The sequence below is a fragment of the Zonotrichia albicollis genome, chromosome 11 (assembly GCF_047830755.1).
Source record: "Zonotrichia albicollis isolate bZonAlb1 chromosome 11, bZonAlb1.hap1, whole genome shotgun sequence".
Lineage (NCBI taxonomy): Eukaryota > Metazoa > Chordata > Aves > Passeriformes > Passerellidae > Zonotrichia > Zonotrichia albicollis.
In genome coordinates, this window is record NC_133829.1 from 3,317,423 (window position 1) to 3,339,129 (window position 21,707).

Genomic DNA, 21,707 nt, shown 5'->3' on the forward strand with positions numbered 1-21,707 from the left:
ATACCTGATCCTCCTTTGCAGCACTAAAGGTAGATGGGAGGCCAGCTCTCACCTCTATCAATTACACAATTATATCTGTGTTTCTCAGCATGTCACCAGTAAGCATTTCCCATGCAGCAAAAAGAGTTCTTCACCAAACAGATTAAATCTACCACATTTCCTTTGTCTGGAAAACCAGTGATTTTAGTCAGAGAAATGCAGCCAAGGAGTTTTGCCTGGAGGAAGCCTATCTTGCATCCTTTTACCACTGTGCCCTTGATTATTGTTGCCCTCCAAATCAGCTCTAAAAGCTGGCACGCTGCTGAGGTCAGCTCTGTGGTTACATGGGTCACTTCCTTCTTTCTTTCTTCTCTTTTCCTTTCATTTTTCCATCATGGGCTGGAATCCAGCACCAGGCTCCCCAAGGGTTCACACACCACATCAGTGCCCACTGGGGGAAAATAAAGCCAGTTCTAAGAGTCAGTCAAGGCCCCAGTTGGCTCAGCACCTCAAAAACATGTCCAAAGGCTGGGGAGTGCCAAAAGAATGGTGCCTCAGTGTGTGATGGTTGATAGTGCCCTTTGCTTTGACTCCTGGTCTGATTTAGGCTTAGGGTGTATCCATGTGCTGACTGAGAGTCCACTCTGCCCTCTGGACTTCACCATATCCCTGTGACACTGCTCTGTTTAACAGCCAGGAGTACAGGAATCAGAATAATACAGAAATCAGTCTGTCTCCCTGACTCTGGGCTGTTTGCACCCCATTTCTGTGTGTTCTCATCAGGGTAGATGGGGAGCAAAACAATCTCAGATTTATTTTGTGAGGTGGTTGTCTTGCAAATACTAGAATTTGGGGGGAACAATATGATGGAAAACTCTTTGAGAACATCAGCAAATTCCTCACAGGGCTGTACAGAAATGGCACTAAACTGGAGGGATGTGGGTGTTTGTTAGCTGAAGGGGCTGAGCTGGATATTTGATGGCTCCAAATGGGTCAGTCCTTTCATTAATGCAGTTTATCATCCATAACGTTCAATCCCAGCAGGTTCAAACCCTTGTCTGTGCCTTGTGCTGAGAAACATCTTTGATGTGCATTGGATTTTGTTACATGAAAAGAAAAAAGAAAAGAAGGAACAGCCGTGGGGAGGGTTTCATTTTAGCCTGGAAATCTGGCATCAATAGTAATGTTAGCACCCTCTGATCCAAGGAGGCACCACGTAAGAGCTCATTTTGAAGTACTTCCCAAAGCTGGAGTTGGGATCTCCAGAATCAGTTTGAGCTTAATGAATTTGCCAGGACTGTGCTGGAGGGGCTGGAGCAGGGAATGCTGCGCTCTGGTGGCAGCTCCTCGGGGCACTGCCTGCAGCAGGGCTCCGTGGCCATTGCAGCAGCAAAAACCAAAATGCTGCACACCAGAAAACCTGAGACACTCCCAGCACCTTTGTGAGGGGTGAGGGGTGGCTGATGTCTTGCTGTGGGCACATCTGGGGCCCAGGTCAGGTGATGCTGATCCCCATCCACCAAAAGGAGGCAAAACCTCCTGTGCTCCAGGTTGTAGGCAGGTCATCAAGTGCCAGGCAGTGAGTAATTAGCCACAGAAAGACAGTTTGCTTGTATCTTCCAGCAAATCCAACAGCTCAACTCAGTGGAGCAATTCTGGCAGAGAAGGCTGGGGAACAGACAGTGTAGAATGAAAAGTGTTCTTTGGCTACTGTAAATGCATTTGCATCAAACAATCCAAGCTGATTTGCTGGAGCAGGAGTTAATTTGACATTATTTTCCACATGGAGTCATGAGACAGGTCCCTTAGCTTTGGTGTAAACACCCAGGCTGGCTTCCATCACTCCTTTCCCAGTGCAGTGTTTGACTCACCAACCTTGTGGTTGACCATTGCCTTGTTTTAAAATGTTACATGATCTGTGCTGCTTTGTTTTGAAGCTCTTCAGGCCAAGTGCTGTTCTAACCCACAGAAAAGGATTAGCAGGATAATATAGCAAAATATTTAATTGTGAAATCCACTCCTCCTGCTGCCTGCTGTAATGATCTTCACAGTTTGCATCGTGTGCTGGGAGCTGAGGAGGCACTGCCTTCCTGGAAAGGCAGGGAGTGGAGCTGGAAACCAGTGGCCCCATTAAAGCTACACCTACCATGGAGGTGGGTAGGGAGAACTCACTGCAGAGGAGCTCTGAGAGTGCTGAAATTCTGTCCCTTGGTGCCACCTCCTCACACTGACCCCACACTGAGTCCTCCAAAACTGAGAGATCTGCTCATGTGGGGGAGGAGGAGAGGGAACAATGGCTTCCATCTGAAAAAAGACCTTCCCAAGGTGTATGTAAATTATAAAACATTGTTCCATGGCCAATCTTATTGGTGGGAAATTGAAAAAGGAAAAAAAAAAGCTGTCAAAATGATAATCACTAAAGAAAAAAAGAAACCTGTGTGAGTGAAAGTTGGCAAGTCTGTTAGCAGAATGACTACTGTACTGGAAAATTACTGAGCACTGTTTATAAAGGCAATCAGACAGGAATGTTAGTCTTGGAGTCCTACTTTCAACATCAGCAGCTGTATTATTCTACTAGATTCCTTGTACTTTTCTCCAAAAAAAGAAAAAAAAAAGCCTTTTAGTGACTGGGTGTGGCACAACCTGTTCCCAAAAGACAAGATTCACCTGATTGTTTTGAGCCCAGTGCAGCAGAGAGGTGGTGGAAGCCTCAGGAGTGAGTGGGGAGAGGACAGTCCAACAGCAGAGTGTGTGTGTGTTTCATGGGAAACACAATTCCATTTGTAAAGAGACTTTTCTTCTACACAGCCGAGCATGAGCTTGGTTTGACAGCTGTAAGCAAAGTATATCTGTCAGTTCCACATGACTGATTCTAAGAAATCTTTTCCAATTCTTATTGCTAAAATTATCCAATGTAAAAACCCAGCCCTGCTGAAAGCTGGTCTGACTTTTGCCTAAATCAGTAGAGCCACAGTTTCCTCCAAGTGCCTCAGAAAACTGAGTGACTTCAATGTGATTTTGCATCACAAACTGGTGCTAAAGACAACCAGTGCTAACTAGGCATGGACTTATCCTCACCTGTGCATTAAACCAAAAGGTTTTCAGTACAATCTGCTAGAAGTGGAACCCTCATATTCCAGGGCTTTAGGTCTGTTTCTGTCACCTGGCTTTTTCAGACATATTTTGTAGAAAGTTTCCTCTGATGCTTTACTCAGCAGTAGCACAGGCTTTAAACTGTAGGTAAGAGCCAGCTCTAAAAAAACAAGTCCTCCATCCATTTTGTCTTCCTAACTTTTTTCCCCAAATCTTTACCTCCAAGCCCTCATTTGCAGACATTCATCTCCCCTGGGTTTATGTACATTGTGCTGCAGGCTTTTTTTTTTTTTCTAGAAAATGTGGGAGTCTTAGGCAAGCAGGTAGAGTAGATAATTCAAGGTTAAAAACTAATCCAGACCATAGAAAGATCAAATGATGAACTGAATGTCCAAAAGATATTTCAAGTTTGCTCCAGGGGCCTGCCAGATGAGTGTTGCCAAAGCAGATTAGAAGAAGAACTCCCAATTCCTCAGAAGAGATACTGAGAGGTCAGAGGTTGAGGAAGACTCAGAAGACAAAGATTTAGAGCAGCCCTCTCAGATTGCATGTCCTGCCCATCCCAGCTTTTTGAAGCTTTTGAAAATCACACCCTTCTGGGCATATTTTAGCTGGAAAGACAGCCACTGACTGGAGTAAAATCTCTGCTTAAAGGCTCATCACTTTCTTCCTGAATCTAACCACCAGCAGGGATCACTTAGCTCTGGAATCTTCTGCAGAGGTAAGATTACAAAAAATAATAATACCAGGGATGAAGGCATCCCTGTGGCTGTGAAAAGATGAGTGTGTTTGTCACGTAAATCAGTGTTTGTTGGCAAAGTGAGAGGCTCTCCTGGGACCCCACAGAAGATAGGTTATAACCTGGGAGGGAAAGAAGCTGAAAGGAACTCTGGTGTCAAGCAATCCCTAAGATCAGTTTACAGGCTTAAAGTGTAACTGGAAGCCAAATTCTGTATATGATATACACAGGGCTTAGTGTACAGCAGTTAATTGGCTTAGTTAATAATGCAGAGCCAGCCTGGGGTTTGGAGTTAGAACACTGGAGTTATTTTTGACATTGTCATAAGAAAAATGCCTCCTTTTTTTAAAGAAAATCACCCTCTAAGTAGGTCTTGTTGTTAAACAAACTCAGGTGTGTTCAGAAGGTGTAATGACAGTGTAGAGACAAAAATCTACCTGTGCTGCAATTTAATAGTTACCATAATGTGATACTATTTGCACATCACATTTTTCTCCCCTGTCTGTATATTACTTGCAGATAGTAATTCTGCTAATATCTTGCTGCAAATTCCTTCCAAAAATTTGAAACTGGCAGGAATTTTCATCTTTAATCACTTTATCCATAAATCCTTTGTCTTTCTATGTTGGTTGTGAACATTGTTGAAATATAGTTGCAGTGTTCTTGTGTGTTACAGGCACTAAAACAATATTTTCAGCTGCCTGTGAAGGAGAATTTGGGGGAACTGTGGGGGTTCAGGGCACTGCCAGGACTGTATGTAGGTCTCACCTTTACTTGCTTGCCAGATTGCTTTTACAAGCCATTGATTCAAGCAAAGATTTCACTGAGAGGATGAAGTTCAGTGGTCAAAGTGATCATCATCCCCTTGGTGCTTTTGAAAATAACCTACTTTACATATTAGTATTATTCAAACATTTAATCTCTCTTGTCTCCTGGATGTGAAAGTAAAACCACCACTTGAAAATAGCCTTTAATTTCTGAGTATTTTGACTGTCACAGGCAGGGCAGAGTGGGCTGTGAGGTTTCAGAGATCCCTTAAGGCATTGCCCCACCTGATTTGTAACCACGGGGTTGGGATCAGGAGTGGATGTAGTGGATGGTGGCTGAAGCTGGAGATTGTTTTCACCACAGATACATCTTTGTATTGATACCCTGAGTTTCAGCTTGTTCCCTATGCAATCATTCTTCTCATGATGATGGTAATACTTGTTTTTTCTGTGCTAATTTTCTAGTTGCACTCTGTCATGTCTGTGCTGGTATTGAGAGACCAGCAACAGGGTAGAAACCAGCTGATTTCTCCCCTCCACAAGAGCAACAAACAAACAAACAAACAAAAATAGAAAGGAATTTTTCTTCCTAAAAGGAAAGCCATAACCTTTCTTCTTAAGGCATCTTGGGAATAGTTGGCATGCTGTGTGCTGCCCATCCTAAGTGCAAGCTCACAGACAGCCTCTGCCAAGAATGTATTTTTATCTTTCTCCTTTGCTTTCAGCCCCTTTCCCTTTTTCTTCTGCCAGTAGCTGTAGATCACAGTGAGAGCAGTGCTGAAGTGAATATTAGCTGAGTGGAGCCTGGGCAGAGCCCTTTGCCAGCCTTGTGACTCACACTCAGCTCATAAAGCACAGTCATTGCTGCCCTCCAGGCCTTTGTCAGGAGGTTCCCTCCCCCAGGTGGATAATTCCCTCACATTTCTCCAACAGGGCAGAGCCCAGCTGATACCAAGGAGGCCTGGCTATTCATTTTCATGAACGCTGATTTCTGCACTTCAGGGCTATTTTTGTCAGGCTTTCAGCCCTGGTATTCAATTTCCCAGCTGACATTTTCCCATTCCATAGGAGAAATACCAAGCCCTGGGCCACAGAGATGCACCAAAACTGCAGTCTGGAGAAACAGGTTTGGTGTCTCTTCAGCTGTTTTAGCCAACAGAAATTCACAGATGTGTCAGTCAACTGCTTTAATGCACAGGAACATTTGAGCAGGGCCCTGTTCCACAAAAGACAGGTGGCCAGTCTGGCCAGTGCTGCTCAAACCAAATGGCTTCTGCCTGCACTGTCAGCACAGTCATCAGTGCTGTCACACCACTCATGGCATTCACAAATGAATTCATGACAGTTGCAGCAGGTGAAGATGTTCCTACAAATGGTGCTGAGCTGATTTTCTCCCCTTCAGGGATGGGAAATAGTTTTTTAATTCATTTCAGAGAAGTAACACACAACACCTTCAAAACAAATGTGGTAAATAAGTTGTTCTACCTGGGTTACAGGAGTCTCCAGCAGAATATTATTTCAGATAGTATTTCTCAGCAGACCTTTTTGAGAAGTCTTTTTTGGGCCCCTTACCATAATAGGCAGCCCAGGACTGGGTGACAGGTAAAAGATTCATGGTGTAAGGATACAGATCTGCATGACAGTCCTAAATAACAGGCTAGAAGGTCAATTGCCTGGTGAGAAAGGCATGAGAGCCTTCTGGTGCTCAGTGGCTGCACAGTTATTGCTCCAGTCCCTCACTCCATGCAGGAATGCCTGTAATTACAGAGAGCATGCTCTCACTGACAGATTGCAGGAAGCTGAAGATCGATGCTGCTTTTCTTTTAGAAAAAATGTCATTCCCTCCATCCCTCCTCTTTCAGATCCTTCTTAGACACTTTATTCACTGCTTGTAGCCCCACTGTGGTGCTTCCAGCACTTGCTGGAGTCAGTGGAGCTGGAAGACAGAGCAGGGAGGATTTCTCCTTTCCCTTGCAAGGAATGGTCTTGCAGGACAGTCTGCAGACAAGTCTGTCTGTATCTGAGAGAAAAAACCAGCCCCACTGCAGAGAGTGGGGTTAAAGGGAGTGATGCAGAGTTTGGGGTTTTGCCTGACATGGAGTCAAGAGGGAATATTCCCTTGCATACTGACACTGCTGCTTTACACACTTCAGCTCCCAGAGGGGATCAGTGAGCTCAGGGTGACAGCAGCACAGCACCACCAAAGCACCCACACACCCAGGAGGAGCTGCCCATTTCTCACTGGCTGTAAGTGAAGCATAATGTTTTATTCCAACAGTTTGCTAACCTGTATCCTCTGGCTCCTTCCCAGGTGGGTGACTGGCCACTGGAGCCCCTGCTCTGCCACGTGTGAGAAGGGAGTGCAGCACCGGGAGGTCACTTGTGTCTATCAGCTGCAGAACGGCACCTACGTCAACACCAGGGACCTCTACTGCCTGGGCAGCAAGCCTGCCACGGTGCAGAGCTGTGAGGGCAGGGACTGCCTGTCCATCTGGGAAGCATCAGAGTGGTCAAAGGTAGGGCCTTCACTGGAGAGGAGCCAGACTGCTCAGAGCTCTGGGTACACTGGCCTTAATGCATGGTTCTCATGGTCAGCGTCCCCACAGCACTGGAGTGCTGGGCACGACTCTCATCTGTTGAGATGAGCAGTGAGGAGCTCAGGTTTGGTTTCCAGACCAGATCAGTTAGTGAGGCAGGGTTTAGATATGCTCTAGTGACTTATCTTTCCATCTGAAAACTCTGACCAAGAAGGGAAAATGTTTCACTGACCTGAGGCCACAAGTGCAGTAACCCAGGGCTTCTGGCTCCATTTAAATGTGGTGTGAAGAAATACCAGGCTTATCAGGCATCTGCATGTTACAGAGAATGGACAATCTTTGGGCCCTATCCAGACTTCTTTTGTATAATTCCAGGAAGAAGAAAAAGCTGATTATATTTTGTATAAAAGATGCATCTCAGAGTAGCTGCAGAGTTAAGACATTTTTCCCAAGCGCTATGAATGCATTTCTGATGTAAATAATGGGAGCTCTAGACAGTTACCCTGTGTTTTGTTCAGCAGCAAGTGATCTGGGAGTGTGCCTGCAGTTCATGACCAGGACTCAGCTGGTACAGGGCAGCTTTGTCTGCACCTGTGAGTAGCAGTCCTTACAGGATGCCCATGTTCACTTTGATTTTGTATTTGCTGGGCTCACCTGAGTGATGAGCTCTTTTCACTCTGGCTGCAGCTCTACCAGCCTCATTCCAGCCTGGCTGTCCAGCAACAGCCCTTCCTGTGGGAAGGATTCCTCATTATTCCCCTCTGTTTGGAACAGGGAGCTCCTGGTTAAAACATTGTCAAAGAGCTTTTGCTAGATACTATTGTTAGAAATGTGCTTAAAAGTCACAGAAGCTCAGGACAGAAGGGATCCTGAGGAGCAGTGTCTCCTCACAAACACAATGGGATTTCATTGTGCACCTCCTGGACAGGAAATCTTAGTTTGGCAAGAGAGGTGATGGTTAAGTGAGAGCAGTGTTCCCTTTCAGTGGGGTGCTGGATCCTTCACTGGTGCATGAGATTCTTTTGTTACAAGAGATGTGCACAAACACACCAAGGTTTTAGTAAGTTGTCTGATAGGCCTTTTGTGTGCTCCCCTTTCAGAGGATGCCCTCTTTATTTCTTATAGCTGAACCAGCTGAACTGTTTATAGCTGAGATTAGGGTGCACTTCCTACCTGGTTTACATGTGGATTTCTTCCTTGAGTCTTTTGTTAACAATCCCAGGTACTTCTGTCTCCCTTTTATGGATAGAGAATGTCAAGTTACAGATCAGTGGAAATCTTCCATATCCATGACCATGTAACTCCTTTACAAATACACAGCATTTTTAGATAATTTTTTCAATAGATGGTTAACTTCTCCTTTCATACATTTATTTACTTTTGTTGGGTCTGTAACTCTACTCTTGTGATTTAAAATTTGTTATTCTGACCCATTTCTGCTGTTGTGAAGCTCAGTTGACTCCAGGACACATTTGATACTCTGCCAGTGTGAACTCTTCTCACACCTCGGACTTTCTTCAGTGGTAATCACTTTATTCCTTAGCATTTTAATCTGATGTTGAGGAATAAATAAATATCACTGAAATTGTATCATTTTATAAATCTATTTTCTGATCTGGTTTTTTTAAAGTTCATGCTCATGCAACACAGTTGACTGCACTGATGTCTGGTCCCTGGTCAAAAATGTGTGTTTTCACAGCAAATTCCAATACAATCTTCATCATGGAAAAAATTAAGTTCCCCTTGTATTGCCAAACACTTGAGATTGTTTTGGACAAAGTACTGCTCGACCCATTTTTAATGATAAAAATAGAGACTGTCAGGAGAAGGTGAATGTTTCTACTGTTAGAGAAATAGAGTGGAAAAAAATATGGATTTCCTTCAGATAAAGGAGTTGTGTCTTAACTGCAAAGTTGTGTTGCTCCTTTGCAAAGCTTCATGGGATCTGACAAAGTAATTTGTTAATAAAATAAGACTTAGTGATCCTGAGTGAAGACACAGAACTGTGTCTATTAATTTGTGGACTCTCTGTAAAATCTATGTATTAAGAAATTCTTCATGAAAACAGATGACTTGAGGAAAGGAAAAAAACCTCTTAAAGAGGGTGATTTATATGTGACCACCAAAGATCTGTTGGAAACCTTCTTGCTCATGCTGTTTTGTCTAGGAAAGTATAAGCAGTATTAATCTGTGAATGACTTAAAAGCTGTGGGAAGAACAAACAGTTGGTGTTTTTCCCAGACTTGCTTGTAAAACCCACCTAGAGATTTCTCCTACTGTGAAAAATACTCCCACTTCAGCTTGATTTACTTCGAGTAAATTGGATCGTTCCAAAGATTTTTATATATTGAGCTTTGTAGTTTGAGATGAGCGAGTGCAGCCCTGAGGAGTCCACCCTGGGGCCTGAGGAAAATGATCCATAATTTGGGAAAGTCTATCCAACTTGGGGTGAATTCATGGCTTTAAGGTACCATTTAGGGAGCTCCAGCCTGGGATCTCTGGCAAGCCTTGCTCTCTGAGCAGTCCAGCAAAGCATTTTGTGGGATTCTGCAAAGCTGGGAAGAATTCACCCCCCTGTCTTAGCAGAACTCTAGATTGTGCTCCTTACAAAGATGTTACATCCGTGAGGGGTCACGCCGTGAGCAGCACACAGTAAATTAAGTGGAAGGTTTCCCAGATTCTCAAGAAGTCACTTTGTAGTGCTGTGAAGTATTTAAAGGCATGTCTGTTTGCCTGCCAGCTCATAAACGCTTGTCATTCATGTCCTTAACAAGGCCAGCAGGTCAGAACTGCCTGGATTGTGTTTTTAAGACAGTTAGACAGGCATGCTGAGATTTGTCCATTTGATGTAATTTATATCAAGCTGACGCTTGTTTCCAGCATAGACCCCCTGGATGGAGAAGCTTCTTGGAACACGTTCAAAAGACCTCACAGAATATCTCATATCTGCACTATTTATTCAGTGTCAAATCAACTGTCTTTTCCCTGCTGGCCCCCTGAAGGGGAGAACTTGACATGCCAGGGGAGGTTGGTTTTTATCTCAGCTGGTACATAGAACATTTCTCCACCCACCTGTCCCCAGCGGCTCTGCAAGACAATTTCTCACTCTTAACCACTGCAGTGGCATGAGAATGAGGAGCAGGCAGACTGGCTGTGCTCAGGGGTGGTGACAAGGACTCAGGTGGCTGTGACAGCAGGTGCTCTGTTACCAAACTGGTTCTTGAAAACAAAAATTTGGGTCTAATTCATGCCAGTGTCCTTTCCTTACCTCGTACAGCCAAGAAAAATCACAACAAATTCTTCATTAAACACAAATTCCCAACAATTGGCAAAGATAACAAGTGAGTGACCAGATATCACTGCTCTTTAGAAGCTAATCCCATAGAGCCCAGGCACAAAAACATTTTGGGTAATTTGTGCTCACTCAGTAAATGTTTATTAGAGTTTTCAGAATTAAGATAGTGATGGCAAATGAAAATGTGAACGTGATGTGTGTGTTTCACATGAGAAGGTGTGAGAATTGTGACTTTGCCATGATATGCACACACTGTACTAGAGAAACGTGTTTATAACAGTGGTCTCATGCTGCTGTGATTGAAAATTACATTTAACACCACCATTTATCACCCTTGATGTATCCCATGATACAGCAAGGGATTGGCAGTTGGTGTAGTGAATCTCAGTGTGTCCTTCAGTATGAACCAGGAGCTCTTCAACGCAAGGTTTAGTGGCACCAATTCTAGGAAAAAGCCAGCTGACATTTTTCAAAGAACGTTGATTTTCAGAATTGCCATTTTTCGTAAGTAAAATATTTCACAAGCAGTCATCATGCTTTTCAAATTACTCATATATGAGTGGCTTAGATTATTGTAATAAAACCTTATGGGTTATCATTTTCCTCAGTGTTCATAACCCCAGCTTTTCCTCTGAGCTGCGTTACCAACATAAAAGCCATCATTTCTAAGCACCATGTAACAAAAAACCAAACCCCTGTATTTTTGCAGTGCTCAGCAGACTGTGGCAGGGGAATTCAGAAAAGAACAGTGACGTGCACAAACTCCCAAGGGAAATGTGATGCAGCCACCAGGCCGAGAGACGAGGAGGAGTGCGAGGATCACACAGGCTGCTACGAGTGGAAAACAGGAGACTGGTCCAAGGTAACAGCAAACACCTCGTGCTGTTTTCTTTCTGAGAGCAAAGATGTTCAGGGTGCTGAGCTCCTGTCTGCTGTCTGCATTAATTTGCAGTTTAAATATTTAGGAAGCAAAAGTTTAACTGGTTTTCAGGGCAGCCTGGGATCTACAGACATTGTCCAGTCCTAGACTCATTCCAGCCACCTGAAATGAAAGAAAAGGTTCAGTTTAAAGGCAGAGCTGAAACCTCAGTCCCTTCCTCGGGGCTGGAGCTTACCTTCACTTAGGCCTGTCTGAACGTTGTTTCTCCAGTGACATCAGTGGAATTAATTCCTGAATGCAGTGGATTAAACCAGAGCAGAGTCTGCTCTGTATTTGCATTCTGATCTTAAAGTAATATGAGGTTTTGCTTGGGAAGGAGGCCTGGCAGTGTGAGAAACTCAACCCTTGCCAGTGTTGTTCAGAAAGCATCCTTTACATTACTGACTCCGTGTTTGCATAAAGGGCTACAAATTCCCAGCAATATTATATTCCAGTTTGGTTTTATCTTATCTTTCTAACTGTGCTGTTCTTTAAACAGAAAACCTACTTTCTGTTCTGGAATGTACGGCATGTGCAGAAACCACTGGGATACAGTAGTTGCACTTTGCTTTCCAAAAACCCAAACTCCAGCAAGCAAAATCCAGTGAAGCAGAGGCCCAGGATGGGCAAATTGGCTTATCTGGGATTGCTTTTTTTTTTTTTAGGAATTACAGCTATGTGTATACTCTGTCATAGATACATGAATTTAGTGGTGTCAGTGCTGGAGAATGCAGGAAGAACCTGCCACATACAGAGTGTCTGTATTTATGCTGAGCCAGGAATTTATGTCACAAGATGTTTACAGTACTGAACATTATTTTATTCATAACCTGGCACTCAGAGTCCATGCAAGCTGGCCAAAACAAACAGTCCCCGTGTGTTAACAGGTGAAATAACATTATTTATTTATTTATTTATTTGTGGAACACTAAAACATTTTGGCATGCAAATGGACCTGGGTTCTCCAGATAGGGAGGAATATGAAATAATTGTGTATTCACCGATTACGTGGATTGAAAGTTCAGTGTTGTGTGAACAGTTCCAATCTGATAAAGATGTTGGCTCACTGCTGGGAGGGCTGCAGCCTTACATGGGTCACAGTAAACAGTTGTTTGATGAGTTTAATGTCTGCATGTGAGCAGGGCAGGATCAGTGCAAAATCACTTGTTTGTGATTCTTAACTCAGGATCAGGATCATCCCTGTGCAGGAGCTTGTGTGCTGCATATGTGGCTGCTTCTGTCTGCAGGGAGCTTGTGCCAGTGCTCTGCTTCCCAGGAATTTCACCCTGTGTGAGTGCAGCAGGATGTTCTTGGACTTAGATTTGGTTTGTAATGAGCATTTAAAATTCTAGACATATTGGTTAATTCTGACCGGACACTTAGGTCACACAATTAGATTCTTATTCTCTGAGTAGAGGGGTAGAGATTGCAGAAAAGGGTAGGTACAATTCTTAGAAGAAAATGTGTTGTTCCAGAAACCCAGATAGCTGAAATGTTTAAGATGGAATTCAATTCTTCACAAATCCTGAGTGAAGGATTTTCATCATGAGGATCCAGAAGCTTTAATACAGGGCTTGGACCTAGGAGGGGAGCCTTTACAGCTATCAGCAACTCTGGCTTAAAACAGTTCCTCCTTTAAGGAGAAACACAAAGTCTGTAGCCATTAGCTTATAGTGAACTCTTTAAAATTCATCCTTCCAGGGCAAAATTCCACTGTAAAACATTTGTTCCCAGCCCTGTAAAAGTCACTGTGAGAGAGCTTTGCTGACTAAGATGGAAACTTTTTCTGTTAATACAAATTGATCTCAGAACAAGCAACAACTCTGTGCAATTAATGTGTTGTGCATTTGTTGCTTATTGTTGAGAACCATCAGGGAAGCACGATTTAACTAACAGTGGTAATTATCAGAGATTAAAATAATGGGTCTTGATGCTTTGTGTGCAAACAGCTTGCCTGGTGACTTGGCCACTGATCCTTAATTTCCCAAACCAAGATCCTCTTTGAAGATGCTGGGAAGTCGTGTAAGAGAGAGGGAAAACCTAATTTAAAAAGTCAAGTCCAGATACAACTTGTAAATAGAGCAGGCTGTTTGGGTGGTATGACAGTGTTATTTTGTGTTAGTAGTGGCAGTATTTGTAGAATACACAGACTCTGTGCATGAGGAGATGGATCAGCTCCCCCAGGAGCTCCCAGCAGCAGTAAAACCTCCACACCTACCCCAGACAAATTTTGATTTTAAATCCTCAGCTCTCATTTAGAAGAGGTGAGGCCTGGAGATGAGGACATGCTGATCTGAGACCTGCACCCACCAGCCAAACCTCATCCACTGCCTTAGCAACAGCTCTGTAGCCATTAGCCATGCCTGAAGGAAGAGGGATTTTATCCCATTTTCTGTCAGATTTATTTGCAGCTGGTCCTTGCTGTGTCCTGTGGATTTTGGAAAGCATTTGGAGCTAATTGTCATGTTTGTATATTCTTAATATATTTGCAGCATGTTTCAAGTGTTACACAAGAAACTGATATATCTAGTTCACTTTGCAAACACATAAGGCCAAGTTTGTAAAGTTATTTTAAATGGCTCTGAGTTTGTCTTTGTTAGCCCAGTGCTTGAGATACAAACTGTGCTGGAATTCTAAAGACAGAGAGTTACCACTGCTACTAAACTTGCAGCTTCTCTACACTGCTGCCACTTCTCTTTTAAACCCATTATCTTAAAGGGATATAAGCATTATTTTTAGCATTTAACTCAGCATGAGGGATACAATACTTCTGGCCCCAGAGTCTTCAAACCTAATAGAAACATGACCCACTGCAAGACCCACTGAAGGTGTTAAATTGAAATAATTATTCTATTTTTGCCTGGATTCTTCAGAATTGCAATTCATTATATCATCCTTTTTTGTACATGATGCAATATGGAAAAGGGAGTCCAAGCCATCTCCCATTCAGTCATTTCTTCCAAGAGGAAATTCCACATCCAGTTTGCATTCAGTTAAAGAAACAAACATCTCATACACTCGTTCTGCTTTGAAATAGTTCCTCCTTGTTTGAAATCTGAGCTGTTAAATGTTCTAGCACTGGAAGCGTTTTTACATTTTTGTTGCAGTTGTGCTGGTCAGAGGAACAAACACAGGTTGCTCAGTTTCCCAACACTTGCTGAGACTCCCAGACTGCTGAAAATGTGCCTCTTGATGCTTTAGCAAGACAGTAGCCCATTCTTTCGTGGTGAATTATATTTTTGCTGACAAACTTTACATCGAGGATTACATTCCTTCAAGAACAGAGTGTGTCTTTATGTGTGTGTCTCTCTCTGGGGAGCTGAGCAGGACACACAGCCCAGCTCCACACCATTCCCTGCCCCAGCTGTGCTGGAAGGGGCTCTGCAGGACATGGACCTGGCATTGGAGTCACTGGAAACGTGTCCCAGGTGATGCAGGGAGCTGGAGGTGCTGGTGAGTTGTGGTGGTGACACAGAACTTGTGCTTGGAGCTGAGCAGCACCAGGGGCTGCTTTTTAGGCACCCATGGCTGCCCCCCATCCTCAGCTCTCTCCCCTTCTGCTCCAGCAGTGAAGTGGCAGGAAAAGATGGCCCAGGGGAGAACTTAGTGCTCTCCACAGCCACCTCAGAGCAGGCTGTGTTGAGGTGAGGGTCAGGCTCTTCTCCCAGACAGCCAGAGATAGCACAAGGGAGGTTCAGGTTGGATGTTAGGAAAATGTCCATCACTGAAAGAGTGGTTAGGCACTGGAACAGGCTCTCCAGGGAAGTGGTGGAGTCACCATCCCTGGAAGTGCACAGAACCCAAGCAGATGTGGCACTCAGTGCTAGGGTTTAGTGGGCAAGGTGGTGTTTGGTGAAAGGTTGGACTTGACCTTGCTTTCCCAACCTTAGTAATTCTTTAATTCTGTACAGTCCAAGGCTACATTTTTTGAGTTGTTTTCCTCCAGTTGTCCTTTGGACTCTTCTAAGATAAAATTGAGGAAGCAAGGTTATATAGCAGGAGCAATTCTCCACAAAATTTTTATGGATTTTTATTTATTTCCAGTTTTACTTAATTGTTTCTCTATTTCACGTGCCTCAAATTCTTCTTCTTCCTGACTGAAGTTCTGTATTTGGAGCCAATAGCACAGAATGGTTCAGGGCTCCCAGTTTCATTTTTTTGACTATTCTCCATTTCACTGGTGTTGTATCAAGAAAGGTGGAATTACAAGCCAGACACACAAGCTCCATCATTAGCTCTGACTTTCACAAGGGGCATTTTCAGCTCTGTGGGTGGAAGTTTAAATATAAAACTTCTGTCCCTCAGGCAACAATTTAGCTCATTAACCTATTATATTACCTGGCCCAATGAAAAGATTTTTAGAAGAAGAAAGACACATAGAGGCCTTGTAGAATGTTGGCTTGGCCATATTTTTTTCTTTGCAGTTACAGTAGGTGCTCTGTAAATACTAAGGCCTGTATTAATCTCAGATAACCCAGTGTAAATCCAGGGTAACTGTCTTTCATTCTTCCCTACAACCCACTGGCCACAGGCCAAGGATCTCACTCAGCACACTGGGTCACATATCAGTCTCTCTTACCTGAGGGTAAACCCAGATTAATTCAGGCACTTGAGTTTATGCAGGTTTATGCCACTGCCCAGCAGAGCAGGATCTGACCTGGTGGGCTGTGCACAATCTTTGGGTCTTGGGTAGGAACCATCACAGATTTGTGCTCTTAGGAGAAAGCAAATTTATGGCACATCAAGCTGAGCTTCAACTAGCAGAGAAAGTAGAGGAAAAATCTATTTCCACCACTTCACATCTTGTATAACCACCTGGCACAACTTTCACTGGATTCAGAGAGATTGTGCACTCCAGAAACTGGAAAGCCCCAGTAAGGATCAGCTTGGCAAAGTGTAATGTTAAACAACATTCTTGTTGCCAAATAGTGTCAATGGTGATAAAGCACATCTGAAAAATCACCCAGAGCCACCTGCCCTCCCTGGGCATCAAGAGTTGCCAATTCCTTCACAGAACTTGCTGAGCCTGTGAAATGCTGGAGATGGGTTCTCATCCCAGGAGGACGTTAACAGTAGGGAGAGAAAAAAAGAATCTAATTTCCTGGAAGAAAAATACTGGCTTTGTGCCAGACATTGAGGTGCTTCACACTGAAGATCAGCAGTCATTCATCACAGTGGGTGGTAACAAGGATTTGTAATTGCAAATTAATTGTTTTGGCAGGATTACAGGAGGTCTTATTCTCTGAGAGATAAACCCCCAGCCTTGCAGTGCACCATAAAACATGTTGGGTTTTGGGGCTTTTTTTCCACAAATACAATCTCCCAGTGCCAGGAAGGCATATTTTCCAAGCTCCAAATGATTGGGAACATCAACAAAATCCTTTATGTGCCTCACTTTTAATGATTAATTCATATTACATAATAAGAAGAGTAAATCAATGACAGCTGTGGTTTGAGAGGTGTTTTCAAAGCTGTTATAAATATAGAAGCAAAACTGTCCTTTGTTCTAACATTCATTACAAATTCATGGCTTGACCTGACATCTGTTTATGATAAGCTATGGACAACTTGGTTATTCTTCATAAAGGTCAGAACTAAGTTAATCTTCTTCTACCTTGGAGAAAATAACTTTTCTTGTTGGATTGAGAGAAAACTCTGCAGGAGGGGTGGTAGCTTAAAACTGCAGTGGCACATCAGAGCTGGCAGACCCATCCCTGCCACTGAACAATTTTGTGATTTATGGCTGCTCACGTCCTTCAGCAGCACTGGAAGGTTGTCCACAGGCCTCACTGATGCACATCAGTTGTTCTCCAGAAGCTGATGGAGTTGGGTGGGACAGCAGAGGATCCAACAAGCTTTAGTAGTCACATTCCCTGCTTCTGTGGTCCTGGATGTGGCCAGGAGCCAGAGCATCTGTCCTAGACCTAAGTCCTGTCCCATGGACTGCTCTGAGTTGTGGCTCCTGTGGTTTGTGGCTCTGGCACACGATCACTGATGTGCAAACCAGAGCCTTTCTTGCCAACAGCTAAATCTCAAAGCACCCCTCCCTACAGGAGATGAGATCAAGTGGCCCAAAATTGGTTTTACCAGCAAGGAACAGTCTTTGGTTTGAGCAGGGCTTCAGTAAGATGAATGCCACCCTTCTGCTCTATGATTGTGTGTCCCCACATCTGTGGAATGTCTTCAGCTGTGGGCAGAGGTGGAAATGTTGCATCATGGCACTAAAACAAGGCTGAGCCTGTGCCCAGGCTTGGGCTAAGAGCCAGCCCCAGTGGGTGCAGCTCTAGCTGGGACCTGGGCATGGAAAGGGAAGAGATGCTGACTGCAGAGCTGGCCATGTCCTTCCCCTGGCACTGCAGGCTCCAGAACCAGCTCCTGTTTGTGCCTTCCAAGCTGCTCCTTGTTTGCACAACAAATTGCACAGCTCATCTCCACTGGGGTTTCTGGGAACATCTCTGCTACAAATTATTGTGAAGGTTCTGTAGTAAAGGAGAATGTGCTGCAAGAAGATCAGACTGATCTGAGCACTGAAAAAGATCAGTGTTTTGTTTGAAGTGGAGCATGCTCTGCCTCAGTGTTTTTGTCTCATATTCCAATACAGCCTCCAGTGATCCTATTAACTGGAAGAGTAACTTCTTTTTTTTGATATTTTATTTAAAAGCCTGGTCCATTAAGTGCATTTTTTTTATGGAGAATAAAAGCCTTCCACCAAGACAAGTGGATTGGAAATGAGATTCCATTGTGATTTTTTTACTCTTGTTTTTTAAAGTGAAAAAGGAGAAAGAGTGAAAGACAAGCCTGTTCAGGTACTGGCATTCATTTTCTCTGAGTTTCTCTGAGATGTTACAGTGTCTAGGATCATGTTTTTGAAAATATGAGTAGTAATTCACCATTTAAATTCTGTAATACCAGTCTGAGGAGGATTTTCCCCCTGAGAGCCTGGCTCAGCACAAGCAGCTCACGGTGCTGTAGGAACAGGGGGGATTCTCCAGCCTGACCCAAGTTCTGTGATCCCATGGATGTCCATTACTACTGGGGCTATTTAAAATCACCTTGATTATGCCTTTTGCATTAGGTGTTTTTCACCAGCAGGTCCTTGCATTTGTCCTGCTGGAATAAGCTCTGGAGTATTTCCGCTTTCTGCCACAGGTCCAGCCCTGGCACAAGTGCAGTAGGTGACCTGCTAGAATATGGGCCCCAGTGGGCAGCACTGTATTCACAGCTCTGCTTGAGTCTTTTCTTCAAATCCAGTTTGAAACCTTGTGAGAAGTAAATTCTGCCTGATTGGAATATTGGATTAAATGGCATTTTCTCATCAGCATCCACCTGGGCTCCACTGCACAAGTACTTTAGGGGCACTGTCTCTACCTAGAATATTCATGTGTTCAGCCTTTAATCTCTGAACTCTCTGTACACAATGGAGCTTTTCAGAATAGCAAAGCCAAGCTGAATTATGCAGTGAGACATGCTGGATGTGCTGGTCAGGTCTTGTTCCTTGGGGTCGTGCAGTTTGAAAGTACAGCTGTAGGCAGTTTGCAAAAATTGCTTCTCTTTTCCTCCTAAGATACTGTCACATCAGCCACGAGCATTTGCTGCCATAATTTATTGTTTCTTCCCATACTGAGTCAGAGGGGTATGCATTTTTTTCTTCTTGGCTAAATTAAACAAATCAGTCATTTCACAAAAGTTTCCAAATGAAAGATTGTTGTAAGCAAGACCAGATATGTTCTTTTACAGATCTGGGGTTCAAAAAGAAGAAAAAAAAAAAAAAAAGAAAAGAAAAGAACAAGGAAGCTTGAAAAACAGCTTACAGTTTGCTTTGGGCTAATTAGATCTTATCAGTGAAAAGACAGTAATTTCTTTCTTTAGCATGATGCCATGGTGAAAGTTGACCTGGTGTTTATGAAAGCATATTGCATGCTGCTTTTCAGCTAGAGCTGTGGGGTTTAAAGGAGTGATCCTCATAAAAAGCCTGATGTGAAGGTGTGTGGAGCACTGGCTCTCCGAGCACACATGTGTGTGCTATTAAGGTCCCGGGAAGGGAGCAATTACAGGACCTTTGTCATTCATCTCAGATGCTGTGTTAGAATGTTTTTAATAGGAACTTCTCTTGCTTTCTTTCTGACTTTCATAGAGGTAAGGAATAAGACCCCCGAGGGGAAAAACACTCTACCCTAACGCCTCGAATGCTTGAACTCTGAAGTCAGTAAAGCATGACTCTGTCTCTCAATATTGGAGCTTTAGCCATGGTGTTATCCTTGGCTCCAGCAACTTCCAGCAAACTGGGGGCAAACCAGTATCTTTAAACATCAGATGCCTGCAGACTGATGAATAAAGAGAAAACCCCATCTTGCCTGCAGCTGACTTGTGACAGTCATCTAGAACTGGATCTCTCTGTGACAGATCAGCCCTCTCTGTGCTGCAGTGTGCTCAGGATTGGCTGCAGGGATGCTGTGACCTCCTGCTTCTGCTGGGAAAAGTTTCTTACAAAAAATATTTTTACGTCTATCCCTTGGAGGTTAGAAAAGTGACATTTCTGAAGGTGTCCTGGGGTCTGAAATGATGCTCCAGCATCCCAGGAGCCCTCAGCAATGATCCATTATCCCATTCAGTCCTGAACCTGAGTCTGTGCTAGTAAATCTGTACCTTTTCTGCCCCCATTAAGCCTCAACAGAGGGATTCTTTGGACTCTCTGTTGTGCTGCCCAACAGCAGCCCTGCCCTGGCTTAAGTCATTCTCATTCCCCTCTCTTTTTCTGCTATCTTTTGTAGACCAGGAGTTGATGAAGGCCCTGACAGATCTCAGCACTTTCTGTAAATTCATTCTATTTTAATACCTCTTATTCTCCTGAGGCATTTGCTTTCAAAGCAATTAGACATCTGTCAGCACCTTTGCTAGATTTCAAGCTTTCATATCAGTATCCTAAGGTGGAAATAGCATTCCAGCTGAAAAATCATAGCTTGCTCCTAAGGTTAGAGTTTTTCAGTGAGTAAATCTTCTTTAAGCTGTTGAATGCAGCTGCTGCCTTGACAATTTGTGAGTTTATTTCCTTCTGGATATCCCCACTGGCTTGCATGTAACTGCCAAGGAATGTGAGTGCAGGCATTTTTGTCTTGCTTTGCCTTCCTAAGCAGTGTTTGAACTGGGAGTTACAGGGGCTCTCATTAGCTTCACTTTTTGTAGCTGTTCATTAACCACTTCAATTTTACAGTGCTGAGCAACCCTTTGATCTTTGCATGGGGGTGGATTTCCAGTTTACTGTGCTTGTGTTGTCAGTTTATGGCATTATGGTTAAATTCTGTGCATTTTGCATGTGCGTTTTGATGATGGTGGCACCACTGGCAGTGCCTGGTGGAAAGGAAAATCCACTTCTGCCTTTGGCACCAGCATCTCTGCTCAACCCCTTGTCCCAGCCCCAGCTTCCCAGAGGAGCACATTGCTGGGGGGTCTTCTCTGCTGGATCCAGCCCTGAAAATTGTTCTGTGGATTTGGTTCCTTGCTCCACAAACATTTGGGAACAGAGAGTCCATAGCAGTGCATTTAGCTGTCCAGAGAAGGAGAGAAGGTATTTATGAGAATTTGCTGTGCAGTTGGAGTTTGATTTTTATGCCTCTTTTAATGATGTCCTCTTCCAATAGTGCAGCATGAGTAACAATTCCCCCTTTGTATGTATTTTGTATCTATTCCTATTTCCTATTGAAATTCCTAGGAAAGAAACTATCCAAGTACCGAGTTGAAAATTTCGTCTTAAAATAAGCCAGATGTCCAACCTTCCTTTAGCTGCCAAGCCCTAAAGAGTTCAAGAAAGATGTTAAAATCTGTCTTCCTGGCTGTGAAAAACTAATTGCATAGCATAGGTGATGATCCCAGTCTCCCAGGAGAAGGAATAAAACTGCTTCAGGCAAAAGCTCTGCTGTTATTTGTCTGAGGATTGGAGCTGGCAGTGTCTGTGGAAAAAAGTTTCACTGCTTGCCCTCCTTGCTGCTTAACAAATGCAGAGACAGGAAGGCAGATAAAGGTGGGTGAGTGTTTGTGTGTTGGTATCTGAAAACTTCATTCACCTTATGAGAAAAATGCTGGTTTTGTCCTCTTTTCCCTTCTTTCTCCCTGTGTCCCCCCTGTTAAGAGCACCGGGAGTGCTTAAAAGCCAGAGGGGTTTCAGGCTCACTGTTGCAATCATGTGGAGGAAGCCCATGGCCTGAGTTATTTAATGCCTGTGTGATAACAGCAATTCTGTTTGCAAAATGGATGTACAATTCCCCTCCCAAAGCAAGGAGTTTGGGGAGGATTAAGATTAGTAAAGCACTGTGAAGACTAAAAGTGCCACTGAATCCTGGGGATTAAAGGTTCCATTTGACTGCTGAAGTGGAAGGGCCTA

At 43.7% G+C, this 21,707-nt stretch overlaps 1 protein-coding gene across 2 annotated transcripts in view; it reads left to right on the top strand.

The window, feature by feature from the left end:
* ADAMTS17 (ADAM metallopeptidase with thrombospondin type 1 motif 17) overlaps positions 1–21,707 on the top strand; it is a 156,857-nt gene that overhangs the window by 126,234 nt on the left and 8,916 nt on the right. For both annotated transcript variants that reach the window (XM_074549183.1, XM_074549184.1), the window contains 2 exons: positions 6,890–7,094; positions 11,120–11,272. In XM_074549183.1, the coding sequence (XP_074405284.1) occupies positions 6,890–7,094; positions 11,120–11,272 (358 nt within the window). The remainder of the gene's footprint in view (positions 1–6,889; positions 7,095–11,119; positions 11,273–21,707) is intronic.